The 15116-nt window shown below is 45.6% G+C and overlaps 1 protein-coding gene across 16 annotated transcripts in view; it reads right to left on the bottom strand.

The window, feature by feature from the left end:
- LIMCH1 (LIM and calponin homology domains 1) overlaps window positions 1-15116 on the bottom strand; it is a 201090-nt gene that overhangs the window by 53328 nt on the left and 132646 nt on the right. For 10 of the 16 annotated variants that reach the window (XM_036252741.1, XM_036252793.1, XM_036252732.1 and 7 more), the window contains 4 exons: window positions 9141-9176; window positions 4140-4266; window positions 2518-2675; window positions 1896-2304 (listed from right to left, as the gene is read on the bottom strand). In XM_036252741.1, the coding sequence (XP_036108634.1) occupies window positions 1896-2304; window positions 2518-2675; window positions 4140-4266; window positions 9141-9176 (730 nt within the window). Of the gene's footprint in view, window positions 1-1895; window positions 2305-2517; window positions 2676-4139; window positions 4267-9140; window positions 9177-13219; window positions 13475-13905; window positions 14015-14123; window positions 14243-15116 lie in introns of all 16 variants that reach the window. The other 6 variants (XM_036252769.1, XM_036252822.1, XM_036252836.1 and 3 more) reach the window with 2 other exon arrangements.

Below are 15116 nucleotides of genomic sequence, written 5' to 3'. Positions count from 1 at the left end.
CCGTCTTGCCACAATAGGAAGGAGCTGGGTTTTCTCTGGGCCAAAGTCTTGCCGTGAAGTCATCTATCCTAATTCTTTTGTTTAAATGATTATATTCACTGTTTATATGAATGAGAGGAAGTGGACGTGTATATGATCTGATCAGATGCCTTGGACACCAAGTTAAATAGTAGTCCAGACTCTTGTTCGGAGTCCCCTCAGCACCAAACTTTCTCTCAAAGCACTGCAGACAGTGGCTCCGTGCAGGAGGGCTGGGCAGGGCTCCGGTGGGCGCCGAGCTTGCGGGGACATGTGCGTGTCTGTGTGTGCGTGAGTCTGCAGGATGAAGAGCTCGTCTTCTCAGGACAAATCCCATATTTATTCAATAAACACTTGCTGAGTGCCTGCTGTGTCCTGGGCACTTATGCCAGGCTCTCAGGACGAGGCTGCAAACAGCAAAGACACAGCCCCAGGCCCCGAAGGGACGCACATCTCAATTCAACCCAGATGGGACAGACTGACATTTCTCTTTTGTTTCATCAAAGCCTATGGCACAGATTTTAAAGATACATTTTTTAAAGAGTTACTTAAGCAAAAGTCAGGAAGCGAGGTTTGGTTCCCTCTGAAATTCAATAGGAAGACAACAGGCATCACCTCGCCCAATTAGTTTGGTTAAGCAAACTTCCCTTACAGTCACATGTCCACGACTGCTAGTGATGAATTCCACCTCTGTCTTCTATTACCAACCCATGTGGTGTGCAGGGACAGTGGGAACTGGTTTCTCTTTGTAGTTAACAGAGCTTAAGACAAAGGATGGGCGCCTCCTGGTACTGTGTGGGGAAATGCTGGGATCTGAGAAAGTGAAAGATGTTTGCTTGTCATGGGTTCTCTGGTTCTGGAACATTATTTTACAAATCCGTGGGTAAAAAAAACAATGACTATATATTTTTAAGTTTCTTTCCACTTAAAAATATTTTAAAAATCTGTTTCATTCATAGGCTAAGAACATCCCATGTTTCCATGTATTTTCTATATATTTTTTTAATTTTTAAAATTGATTTTAGAGAGAGAGGAAGGGAGGAGAGAGATGTCAATTTGTTGTCCTATTTTTTTTTTTTTTTAATCCTCACCCAAGGACATTTTCCCATTTTTTATTCAGATAGAGTGGGAGGGAGAGAGAGGAAGAGAGAAAGAGAGAGAAACATCGATGTGAAAGGGACACATCGAGTGGCTGCCACCCACATGATCCAACCAGGGCCGGGGAAAAACCACAACCGAAGTACATGCCCCCAGGGGACACCAAACCCAGGTCTCTCTGGACTACAGGCTGAAGCTTTAACCGCTGAGCCAAACAGGCCGGGGCTATTGTTCCACTTATTTATGCATTCTTTGGTTGATTCATGTGTGTGCCCTGATTGGGAATTGAACCTGCATCCCTGTATTTTTTGTTTTAACTGTTGCCATCTTTTTAGACATAATGTCAATTACTTCCTAAAAAAGAGGTAGCTGTAAACACTTCTATTGAAACAAAGGCAATCAAAATTTTGTTTTCAAGAGTTCGCAATACCTCCGATAGTTGGAGATACCTAGGGTTTGTGACCACTAATATAGAGAACATGCCAGTATATCAACAAATTAGAAAACAGACTTTGCTCATGGAAACGGCTCAACCATCAATCTCATTGGAGCCCATTGATATTAACAGCAGGAACTAAGGGGAACCATCTCTCCCTAACCATTTGCAAACCAAATCTCAGAGACATATAAACATCACAATTATAAATGTTAACCATTTTGCTTTTGTTTGCATTTTTTTTGCAGTAAAAAAAAAATTGTATTTTCTTGAGGCAAGATGCTTCTTTCCATCAACTACCTGGAGTTCAGTTTTGGTTCTACCCCTAAGGAACTCATCCTACCTTAAAGGTCTTTAGAACCTCTTGAGAGTTTTTGGGCTGGGAGTAAGGCTTGGGTGTCAGCATAGGCACTGCTTTGGGAGTGACAGTTTTGCTTGGAGACGCACTGCCTGCGGACATGCTGGTATCCAGGACGCTGGTACGAGCGATGGTGGTTTCCACAGTGGCAGTGAATTTGGGTGGAGGCAGTGACTGCTGCCGCAGGTATTTCATGGGGTTGGGGTCGTTTGGGAAGGGGGTTAAGTTTGGCTCTGTTGAATGGCTTCTTTCCAGGATTTTTGGCATCTCCAAGCGTTCCAGAACAGCCTCGCTGATGGTGAACCTCTCGATGTACTGTTGAAGGATCCCCTCTGCCTCCTCCTGGGACCGCGCGTTCTTGTAGGCCTCATGCAGCTCCCTCTCTCTCCTCTCTCTAGAGCATGGGCATGGGAGAGAGAAACAATACCAAGGTCAGCAACAGTCACAAATACCGCAAACAGGACTTGGTAGGAACCAAGGTAGAGCATCGGAGTGGATAATATTGAAGTCAGAGGTTTGGTGATAGCCAACAATTTTTTTAAAAACCACTCTAGATAATACTGTACATCAAACAACAACAACAACAACAACAACAGAAAGAACCCACTTTTCTTGAACAATTTCTCTGTAGGTTTTGATGCTTTTCCTTCGTTCACTTGTCCCGTCCTCTCCAGCCATTAATTTCTCCATTTTTTTCCTTTCTTCCTCTTTCTTGATTAAGTCCTGAGAAGCACTTCTTCTGCGGCTCTTCCAACGAGCCAGGTCCTGTGAGGATGGATTTGGTGGAGAGAAAACAGGTCTTTTTCAGGCTTGCAGATAACTCCATCTCTACTCTTCAGAGCTCAGTGAGCACTGACCCTGGGCCAGGCACCATGCGAGGGCATTCCCGCCCAACCCGGGGGAAGTCGGCTGGCACAGGGATGCCGCAACGGCAGGAAGCCACCAGAGCAGGGCAGCACATTTATTTAAACATGGCAATGCGAGATCATATTCCATGTCAATGAACAAATTTTAAAATACTGCATCCCAGGGGATTACTAGAAACTTCATTTCTTGCTAGTTATGACTTCTGTATTGAGTGGACTTGTTGACATGTTAAGAATTAACCACAAACCTATACAATGTCCTCAGGGAAGGAAGAAAAGGCAGAGAAAAATCAGCTTTGGGAGGGGTGTCTCACAGAATCGATGATTCTATATGTATTAATTCTTCTGATCCATACAGTATCTCACCACAAATCCTACAGGCAGTTCTAGCATAATGACGAAGAGTTAGGATTCTGGAGTCAGATGGCAGGGACTGCAGCTTGGGAAATGATCCTAGCTCTCTTTCTTACATGCTTTGGAATCACAGGCACGTTTCCCAGCCTCTCTGCACCCCAGCTTCTTCATCTCTAGAACAGGGATGATAGTAACACCTACTCTTACAAGCCTATTGTGAGGGTTAAATGAGATAGTGCATATAAGGTCCCAGGCACACAGTAAGTGCTCAATCTACTGTAGACATAATTATGACATTTAACTGACTTTGGAGAAGTTAACCTTTCTGACTAGTGGGCGAATCAAGTTTGCAGTTGCGATCTCGGAGTGCTCTGTGGGGATTAAATGAGATAATCTATTCTCCCTCCACTCATCCCTGCCTTCAAGCCCTCCCCCCGTCTGGGCCCTTCAGTCTCAGCACTCAGACAGCCTCAGGCCCTCATCGGACTCTGGAGCCTTCCTCCCCTGGCTCGCTCACTCACCAGCTATGTGACTTTGGGCAAGTTACTTAGCTGTTCTGGGACTCCTCTGTGGAACTGAGGACAATAGTTGCTGGCTCATTAAGTTACTAAGAGGATTAAAGAATTACTACATGCAAGGAGGCACTTAGAATAGTGCCTGTTACTGGCATGTTTTCAACGTTTGCAACTATCATTGTCATCATCATCATTATTAATTTCAAATATATAATCTCAAGAGACAGTGCTTGTCAATTCTGTATCTCCTGCCCTGGCTTCCCACTGGCTCCCCACTTCCTGTCAGTCACTCCTTGCCCTTCATGTTGCTTATTAACCTTCCTTTAATTCTCACATTTACTGTGTCACTGTTTGAAATCCCCTAGAGGCCCCCTTCCGCAGCACGGCTTTCAAATGCAGGTCTACCCACCCCACTGGATTTTCTGCTCCAAAGGGCTTCTAACCCACGGTGCTGGGCAGCCTCCCCGCTGCCCGCGGCCTTGGCCGGCACTCACATCTTGCCATTTGTCGTCCTCTTCCCGCAGCTGGTTATTTATCAGTTGCAGCTGCTCCTGGCGGGCCCTGCTGTGCGGCTGCACTGCAGCCTCTTCCTCACACCGCATGTCAAACATACTGGTGCTCCTGCGTGCGGAGAGAGCAGACAAAAGGGACGGATCAGCGCCGTTGGCTCTGCGCGCTCTCGGCCGTTCTGCCACGTGGGGGCGCTACCGCGTTTGGAAAACTGTCCCGCTCCCTCTGCAGCTTAAGACAGCGGCGCTTGGCATCCGTCCCCCACCTCGGCCCGGCCCCGCGGCGTGCACGCCAGCACCCCCACCTCTTCTCCTTCTGCAGTGAAAGCCAAACTGGGACCAGCTTTGTCTTCAGTGGTGGCCGCATCAGGTCAATATAATTATACACATAGGTGCCAAAGCATGTTTAAAGAAGAGCTAGAAAAGGTTTATGAAGCTCTGGGCTCCTCGCATTTGGAAATGTATTAGAAAACAAAAAAGGGAATTAAAGGGTTTATCTTGGGGAGAGTTTGTGGATAAGGAGGATGGTGCTTCATGAAGTGAAAGTTTATCACAGTAAATGCTTCTTTGTGTAAAGACTTGGCTTAAATGCTTTCTACGTTAACTGAAGCCATCTCTCCATTAAAAAAAAAAACATATGGTCTTAAGTCTAAGACACCCATATTTTCATATTGTACTATTTTCTGAATTTTGGATGCCTCCAACAACTATGCATTATTGATGCCTGCATTTGATATGGTTATTTCTACTTCCTATAGAACTGTAAATCCATAGTGCAGTTGATGGCATCTTGGAATCAAGAAAATAAGGTATTTTATATTGAGATTAAGGAATAAAATGTATAAATCAGTATATACTTTGTATCCTACTCTTTTCACAATTTTAGTTTTTGTCAGGATACCTCCGAATTTACTCTTTCAGAAGAAAACTATAAGAAAAACAATGTAAAACTCTAATATATTCTGTAGGAGCTTATTAAACAGTAGGCAAGACCATAAGGTCGTTTCCATGATGCTTACATAGACCTTTGTTCCAGCAAAGCTTAAGCAGCAAGATGAAAACAGAAATACAAACCAAAGTAAAACCCTCCCCTCCCTCATTTTTTCTCTCTCAAAGAAATGATGAGCTCTGGGACCACATGGGTTACGCAGTCCCCAAATCAAGAAATGGGAGGCCCTTTAAAGTTCAAAGAATAGAAGACCATAATAGTCCATTTCTGAAGCCAGCTTAACACGAAGAAAAAGAAAAGCCATGCATTTAGACACCAACTAATTCCAGACATCGTCAGTGATGTCCGAATAGTTTTCGCCACGGCCAGACAATCGAAAGTGGTGGCACCCCTGGCTGCTGGCGGGCTCCTCAGCAGGCAGCTCTCTGGAAGGGAACGTGACCCCCAAGGCGGTGGCTGCCCACCTTCACTCCAGTCCACTCAAAATGAATCTGCAGGGGTGTGTCCGAGCCTCTCCCCTCTTTAGATGTTGGACAATTTAAGTCTGACCTATGAAAGCTGAAACCGAAGACTGTACCTGCAATCTGTCTTCCCTAAGAGCATTCTAATAGTCTGACCACGTAAAAGAACTGCTGGCTTCTCTTAGCTCAGATGTGGCAGCCACCTGTGGAGCTGCCCCACGTATCAGTGGGTAGTGTTGATTGTGGGCGCCGAGCCTTCCAGATCAACTGCAGCCCTCAAGAGGTAGGAAGGACTGAGATTTTTTGTTTATTTTATACTATTTATTAATGTTTAGGAAACATTTAGGAATTTGTAGAGTTAGGTAAAAAAAAGTCTATCCCACTTTTTTTTGTTTTTTTTTGCACTTTATGGGCCAACATTCACTTAAGTAGGCTTTCCAGAAAAAGATCCAAATTCACCCCATTCCTCCTCTTAGAGTTAAAAAAAAAAAAAATCTTACCTTTAAATCTATTCAATTCAGTCAGTTCATCTTTTAAGGCAATTCAGTGTTTGTGAAGATCTTAGCAGATAAAAATCTCCCTGAGCTGGGAGTCTCTTGTAATCTACTCGTAGTTGGCAGATTGTGGGAGAGAAAGAAGGTCCCTTCCTTCGACTTTGCCATTTATATAATTTCTAAAGGGCAGCCTTTTGGTTTAGGTCACAATGGGCGGCCCTATCGCCAGGTCTTCTTCTGGGACCCCAGAGAAAATGGCAGCTCCTCCAGGGGCTGGGAGTTGGTTATCTCAGGGACGACAGAGGAGAGGAGCAAGGCTTTCAGATCTCACTGCTGCCCCGAGATTCTGTCCCCATCCCACCGTGAACTTCTAACTGCCTCCGCCCAAATGTGGCCCAAAGCTGGTTAGTGAAATAAAAAGAGAAGCTTTTGTTTGCTCTCTCATATACCAGGAAGCGGTATTTTCCCCAGAGTTGTTATTTTTTTTTAAAGAAATACCAGCAAACTGGCCAAAAAGGAAACAAAAAAATTATGAGCAACATCTTTAGGACTTGAAAAAAAAAAAAAAGGAACTAAGCAAGTTGAGAATTGAAAATACTAGACAGAAAATAGGCTGAGTCACCATTCAGAAAACGTTCCCTAGTTCAGAGGGTGGACTCAGCCTCCAAAAGGCAGAAGTGTGTTCTAGGCACGGGGTGTGGGGTCCTGAAGAAGCCCAGGTTCCAGAATATGAATGTGGCTCTCACTAAACCTGTTTCTCAACACCATGAGGCGTGCTCTGGTGCTGTTGGGACCAGGCACCCTGGCTGTGGAACCTGGGAGTCTCGGTGGTGGGTTGGCATTTTTGAGGCGAGGAGTACATGACCTCAAGGGGAGCCTGGAAATAGTTTCTGGGCCAAGTCCAAGGTAAGGGAATTAAGAATAAGATGCCCTGTGGCTCTCGCGGCCTACAGGCTCTGGTGGTGGGGAAGATGCTGGGAGAGGAGGAACGGGGAAGTGAGGAAAAGGGCAAGAAGGTGAAACTAAATGTACGGAAACGTTCTTGGCTTGCCAGGAGGCGGAAATTTCTGTTTGCCTGTGTGGTAGGTCTGCCCCTGACCTGCATTTTCCTGAGGGCACATCTTTTTTTGATTGGGCTGTGTTTTAAGAATGTGTCAATTATGAATAAATAGAGCCCGTGCCAATAACTGCCCTTTCATTTTTGAAAAGGGGAGATAGCAAGGTAATAAACTCAGCAGAGAAGTTCTATTTAAAAAATAAACTCGCAAAATAAACTCTGCATTTTGTTCCTCATACCGTTTCACGTAAATTGTGTCTACTCCGTGAGGAACATTTGGTACTTCTGATATTCCTAGATCAGATGTCTGAAAAAGACATTCACCCCATTCCGTAAGGCTGCTTCTGTAAATTTGGAGGAGTTGGGGGAGTCCCCAACCCCGCCCCTTTAAAAAACTATTCACTCCTGTGGGTGAGCTTTCATACTCTGGTACAGGCAACATCCAGGAGCCCTTAAGAGATCTCTTTTCCTTCACCTTTTAGGATTTCCGAGAGACCTGTCTCAGGCAAATTGCTGGGTGTCTTTGCACCGATGAAGAACAAAACCCGTTCTATCAAAATGTTTTCTTAACCAAATCAAAGTCATGTTTTGCCTATCAATCTTATGTAATCCTTCTTTCAGAGACTGTTAAATACTGCCACTGCAGATTTTAAAAGTAATGCCAGGGCTTAATTTTATAGACGCCTGAACTCCATGCAGTGCGTCCAGCGCAGGCTGAGTTTGGGTTTGGTTTGAGATGCGAAGGTTGCGTACGTCAGACCACAGGGCCATCAGAGCGCGCACGTTGGAAACTGATATCCTCGGCGCTCGGGTCAGGCAGCTTAGGGCTGAGAGTGTAAACCAAGCTGACGTCTTGAGCATGGACATGGGAGAAGCATGATTTGAAAACTAAATTGTAGCTAACTCTCATTGTCCCTGGTGGAGTCGACAGCTGTGTGTCCCACACGGTCGTTTGGATTCCTCACTGTGGGACCTGGAACCCTGGCTCAGAGCAGGAAGGTGGGAAGAACGGTGGGCCCACTCTCCAAAGAGCCTCCCACGAGGCCACCACACACCGCTCACAGAGGAAAGACAGGCTGAGTAGGCGATGCGGTGGAATGAGGTATTAGTCATGTTTCTTTTTTTTTTTTTAATTTATTTTTGGTACGTGCCCCTAGAGGGAACCGAACCCAGGACTCTCTGGTCCACAGGCCGACACTCCAGCCGCTGAGCCAAACCAGCCAGGGCTTAATCATGTTTCTTAAAACACACGTTACACCAATCTGAGGGAGCAATATTCCCCTAGGAAAACGTTTGCCTTGGATATTCGTTTCAGAAGGCTCTGTGTATGGGAAATCCATTTTCGAAACGGAATTAATGGGGTCACAAATGGGAGAGTGTGGATTCTACTCAAATCTGGAGGCGAGGCAGGGATGGGCAGGGAATCTCTGAAATCTCAGAGAGGAGGGGAAGCCGAAGTCCTGTTTGAAGTCTTGAGCCCTTGCTGTGCCATGGACCCTGACCGAAATCCCAACATGTTGGTGTCAGGCATCCCATAGTTTATATGACTCCAACCTGGGAGGAAGGTGGGCTTCTGAATCCACAATTAGTGGTTTAGGATTTATTTTCTCCGTTTAAAAAATGTGGCCACGAGAATGACTGCTTTGTTGTTAGCTCCAAGCCCTGACCGATCACAAATAAAGTGCAAATGCAGGATCCCGCTTTAATAACCCCATGGTTCAGAAGGGGCACCAACATCCCAACGGTGACAAGAACAACTTTCACATGCCCCATCTATGAAAAGCAAATGTTACGTTTTAGGCAGCAGCTGCATATTAGAATCATGCTTCAGTTGCTTTTTCATTCATCTCTCCTGCACAGAACATATGTTCTGCATTCCAACTTCAAGTGCTTTTCGAGGCTGCACGAGTCGGTTAGCTATTTAGCTCACTGTTGCACCAGTTGCATTTCCATTAGTGGTAAGTACTGAAGGCATGCAGTTTAGGCTAGGAATTAATGTATTCCTTCGAATACAAGACAACTTACTCTGCGTCATCAGACACAGCGGTTCTCGGACCGTATCTATAAGACCAAATACACAATTAGAGGGTTGGCAAGACAAGGTTAATGCTGTAACCAAGCTGAAAAGAAAAACTGTGGGTGAACTGGAAGTGTGCTCAACCTTTCTTTTTTTTCCTGATCATACTGGAAGAGAAGTATCATTATACCATTAACCACATTAACTGCTGGAAATGAAAGGAACATCTTGACAGTTCAGAAGAATGCAAAATATGTATTAAAATACACAGGAGGAATAAAAATAATCCCCACGCCCCCCCCCCCCCCCCGCCCAGACACAAAAATAATCTGTTCAATATAAACACAAAAAGGCTGAGGTGCTACCCACAATGTTTAGAGAAGGCAGCCTTAAAAAACCCAAACCTGCATTATGGTTGTTCACAAACAGTTAAACTTCATGCCTCAGGCGTGATGGACACCCCACATAGAAGCGCGCGGTGGGCCCCTTCCCTGACTGCTAACGCACGTGCACAAATGACATCAAAGAGCATTTTTGCAGTTTTCTGAAAGCCAACCAGAACCCCAACCAGTGCCTTCTGTATGCATTTGACAAAAACCACAATTCCTAGAAAACGGGCAGCCTTAACCCAAACCAGACCTGGATATCCCATCACTTGAAACACCAACGTGTTTTTTATCGTCTTTGATAGCCGTCTGATTGTTTTGATCTACAAAGCCATACCCTCTGCGATTCAGGCACTTGAAGTTTTAATGTGTCTGATAAAGCAAAGGAAAGGGTTAAGTTAGAAAACAAAAATCAGAACTTCAGAAGGGCATATTTTAAGCACCTTTAAAAAATGCAGCTCCCACAAATGCCTGTCTCTTCTACAAAGGGGAATTTTAAGAGAAGGTTTTTTCTTATGCCCTGAAAGGCTGTTCATTTCTGCATTCTGATGGCAGATAAAGAACTATTTGAGTAAAGAAAAAACTTTCCAATAAATTAAATTGTGGGGTTTTCAGCAAAAATTACCTGATCCCATGTTTAGTTTCATAACAGTTTACTATAGGGCAAAGGGTAGTTTCTAAAGAGCTCTTTCTATAATCTTAGACAAAGCACCCCAGAATACATGGGAGCGCGCACACACACACACACACACACACCCTTCTCTCTTATGCTTTTGTCATTCTAGAATAGTCTGCATTCATTGAAAATTATTTTCATTTGTAGTGAAGGCAACCCCACCAGTGCAAAGCCTGAAGTATCTGTTGACATGGCCAAAAACAAGACAAGGAAAGGGTTTGTGGATGTTTCTCTTCTGGCACTAAGACTCTTTTTCCGTTTCTCCAGGGGGTAGTTTCAGAAGATGCTAAAATTTAACCTAATACACTCAGTTTTCAAAAAAACACCACCACATTGAAGCAGATGACCAGTGGATTCCTGCACATTGAGAGAAGGAATAAGCAGTGTTAATCCCGAGGACCAGATAAATATTTCCCAGTTGATTAATAGGCCTATTGGAATAGACATTCACATACAGTGTTTTCTAAATTATCTATGGAGGGGAGCTGAGCACTTCTTCCTAATGGATTGTTAATCTAGAAATACCAATTAATACTTGGTTATGCATTTTTGTGTCTCTATTTGAATGTTCCCGTTAATGTTCAACTGAAGTGTAACATACATGAGGTGCATGTACTACACACGTCCACCTCAATGGTTTCTCACCAACCGAACACACCCGTAGATTAGTGCTGAGTGTTTTGCATGTAAATGGACCTGTACAGTACGTGCTCTTTTGAGCGTGGTTTCTTCAACATATTTTGTTTGAGGTTCAGCGATGTGGTTGCTGTTAGATATATTTGAATTTAAACAGAGCACTGCACGAGCATCTCTGCCAACAAATGCACACAGACACGAAACCATAAGATCCATAGGGCAGGGGTTTTCCTTCTGGGGTTCCCTGAAGAGTGGCCAGATGAGCCCCTGATAAGTGTTTACTGGCTAGTTATTGGATGGTCTGGAAACAGAAAGGAAAAGAGCGCCACAGTCTCGACGATAAACTTAATTTCTCCTTTACTGCACACTGCGGGTTCCAGGAATGTCCCTCAGCTTAATTTGTCAGCTTCGAGGGCGTCCATGTGCGCAGAATGGCCTCTGCTGTTAAGCAGAAGAGAATCTGAGCTTGGGCTTCGAGTGGCATTCCCAGTTGTCCTAAGGGAAATCGAAGTGTACAGGCAAGTTAAAAAATAATAGAGATTTTTTAAATGCGAAGTAGGTGAGTCAATAGACTATGAGGTGCAAAGCGCCATATAAATCACAGCTGGTATAAGCCAATTAAAAAAGTAGTTAATAAAGTTTCATTGTGAGGGTTGGGGTATTTAGAAAGATAAATGAAATATTCTGTGCACCTATTGACTGCATTTATGTAACTTTCAGAATGAATAATTAGCTGATCATGTATTTCCATATTATAAAGTAACACAAGCTTCATTTGAAATGAGAGGGAAAAATGAGCTTGCAGCACCCAGCACAGTGTGTTTTATGGGCAGTAATTACTCAATAAATACGTGTTGAAAGGAAAACGGCCTCCCAAGGTGTGTGCTTGCTCAGTCAGACACAGGGGATCTGACAGTCTCTCCCTGTGCTCAGACCAGCCGTCCATTCCCGTCTGATACACAGAGGGCTCCTGGGCACAAACAGAGGGACAGATAGAAGCGACAGGGAACCGATGAGACTTCCACGGTTTCCTCTGGTACTTTGCGCTGGCAACATGCTGGAGCAGGACAGTGGCCTCCCAGACCGAGCTGGGTCTGAGCCTCGATCATTAGGGAACAGTGACCAGCAGCGCAGACGCGGGCCTCAGGTTCCTGGTGACTGAGTGCAGATGGAAGTTCTCACTTTCACAGGTTGTGTGAGTAAAAAGAAAATGGGAAATCACCTGGAGTGCAGGCAGCTGTGGGCCTCCCTCCCTCCCTTGCATTCTAACTGGCTTTACAGCAGCCCACCGATCCAGGGCCCCTATAAAGTGAGTGACTGTGGCGGATCAGTTCTAACCAGCCCTAACCAGCCCCAACCAGTCCTAACCAGCCCTAACCAGCCCTAACCAGCCCTAACCAGTCCTAACCAAGGCAGACAAGTGAGAGCCACTCACTTACCTTCTTGCCATCAGGCATCCCGTTTGTGACATGGCGTGAACATGGACTGAGCCCACCTGTGAATTCTCAGCAGGTGAGCTAGAAGGAGCAGACACACCTTGAAAAGGCTACACAGCCTCTACAGTCATAAACTAGAGCCCGGACATGGCCCCTGCTCCCTGAAACCAGTGTTTTCAGAAGAATGTGAAACAGGCAACCCAGATGATAAAGATGGCTAGGATATGAATGTTAAAACTTCAGGATTACTTAAGGTTCTCCCTGCTCCCCACACCACCCTCTGTCCCACCACCAAGGTCCTTTGTGAGCAGAACGCCATCACCGCCTGTCGTACAGTGGAACTTACACTTAGGCTCCACACCCCACTCCTCTGCCTGACCTCGATCGGGCAGTCCACAGAGGTATCACGCTATATAACAGCATATATGACCTTAAACCAGACCAGGAACCCCAGGGTTATCTCCCCACTCTTCTTTTTAAATCAAGTCATAGCACAGAACACCTAGAAAACACTGTTCCCTAATGCTGAAATTAAATTACGTGACATGTTTATAAGTGGTATACATCTTCTTTGGACTGGAAGACCCTCCTAGAATCAGAGTGGAATCAAGGAGATCAGAAAGAAGTCAACCCCTTTACCCAAAGGCTCCTGTGTGAGTTGGGAGGAAACAAAAGAGCTGCTCATTTAGGCCGCCCGCAGATGAGAGGCAAAAAGAAAGTTTAACAGAAAAATTCACAACTGAACCATTCTCTCCACACCTGCTTACATGCAAAAAAGGGAAAACAGATTCTTAGCAGACTGGGCCAACTTTCATCACTCCGCTTCTGCAAACAATAGCAGGTAAGTGGCACGGATGTACCATACTGCATTAACAGTATATTCAAAGCATGTATCAAGGCTCAGAATGGAGAAACAAAGTCACAAGAAACAGGGCACAGGACAATCTTCTGACCTCTTATCTTTCGTTGGTTGGCTTTTGGCAGCTTCCTCCACCTGTTGCTTTGCAAATGGAACTGGAAGGAACTGGTTGGGGTTGGAGCCAATGTGTCTAAGAGACATCCCAGTTCTCCTGGCCATCATGTCATCTTTTTGTGAATCATACAACTTTCCTTGGTTTTTCCGTCCACTGCCACTCCGGACAGGAGCTGTCTTCTCCGAGCTCTCTTCTCTCCCCAAAGCCTGCCCTTCAGAGGCCAGAGGACACGAACTAGGGCAACAGTCAGTCCAGCCAGTCAAAGTCCACTTATTGCTAAAGAAACTTTCAGTAGCATCACTCACTTGGCGTTAACTCAAGACAGAAGGAGCCATTGTCCACAGAGGCAGCAGCACGCACAGCAACTGAGTATTAATACCGCAGGCCTCCATCATGCAACTGGTACTCACGGGGCAAGGGCTTCCCTCTCTGGTTTTCATCATTTCTGAGAAGAAAATCTGCCCAGCCACATGCAAAGGCTAAAACCTCTACCCCGAGTGGGCATGGAAGGCGGAACTCTGGGGTGGGCGTAGTGACTTTCAGTGACTTAGCTCCACATCACATCCGTCACCGGGCGCACACTGTGGCTCTAAGCGGCTCGCTGGGAACACAAAAGCCACACACAGCAGACGCAGCACACCCTGGACAGCAGGCAAGGTGCTCACAGTGGCTGGCCGCGCCCCGCGCACCTTCCAGCCTTGGGCGGCATCTCAGAATCTCTTTGAGCAACTCCTTCCTCTTCTTTGCCATCCTGTGACAGCTGTTTGGAGGAAACTAAAGCCAGAGAGGACAGCTTTACTGTTGGGAAAGAATTCACACCTGAGGCCTCGACCCCACCTGTCATCCTTCACCTCCCAGGGAGGGAGGAAGCGCTGCTCCTCACCTTCCTCTGTCCTCCTTGGACATGCGCCCAAACTGCTGACCTGCTCCTCCTGGGACTCCAGCACGGGAGCCAGCTGCGAGACCCCTTTGCAACAGTCACCTACACCAGATTTCACTATTCTGTTGACAATCAAGTAGCATTGGTGTCAAGAGAGAAGAGGAAAAGGTTATGAAAGGAGACAATGAAAGTCGTTGAGACTGAAAGATTAAGAGACTTCAGTCACTCTCTCTAGAAGCCAGTTAGTAAGGGTGACATATGCAAATTGAGATGATGCAACGGGAACCCTGGCAAGGGTCTGGGGAAAGTTGAAGAAGGCTGGCGAGACTGCCGCCATGGGGTTCAGTGATGGCCCCTCAGAAGTCAAGGACTCAAAGATGCATTTCTCATTAATTCCTTCCTCCCTCTCTTCCATCCCGGGTTCTCATCAGTTTCTGAAACCTGAACTGTGTCTATCTGGTGTGCTCGGGTTAATTCTTCTCAAAGCCGGCTCTCCTCTTTGCTGTCACCCACAGCATGGAAGCAGAGAAACCCCTCTGTCTGTCATGGATCGTGTACTACTTCCTGTGGATTTCAAGGACCAGGGAGAATGTCCTGAGCATTTCCTCCTGCCATGGAGAACTTCCCTTTGCTCTTACCATGCAGGTGGAACAGGGTTCCCAGGAGGCCCAGAGTCTTATAAATGTACTCTACCTGCTTCATGGAAGAGAGACCAGCTCCCAGAACTGAATCCCCTACAGAGGGTTTGGAAATTTAAAGCTGGAAGACCTCCAGTGAAGATGAGAGCTGGTAACAGGCCTAAACGTTTTCCCAGGTGATCCCTCACAAATCTGGACGGTGATTCATCCAAGGAAACTCTTGACCCAAAAGAATCCCTGAGAAAGGAGTCTTTTTTTCCACTCAAGATTTATCACAGAATGGTTTTGAGCAGGGGAGGAAAGAGACCTTCACTTTTTTTGTGTGTCTACTTAGATGTTCAAATTTTGAACTTATGGT

This window comes from Molossus molossus, unplaced genomic scaffold (genome assembly GCF_014108415.1).
Source record: "Molossus molossus isolate mMolMol1 unplaced genomic scaffold, mMolMol1.p scaffold_m16_p_1, whole genome shotgun sequence".
Lineage (NCBI taxonomy): Eukaryota > Metazoa > Chordata > Mammalia > Chiroptera > Molossidae > Molossus > Molossus molossus.
This window is presented reverse-complemented; position numbering and strand designations above follow the sequence as displayed.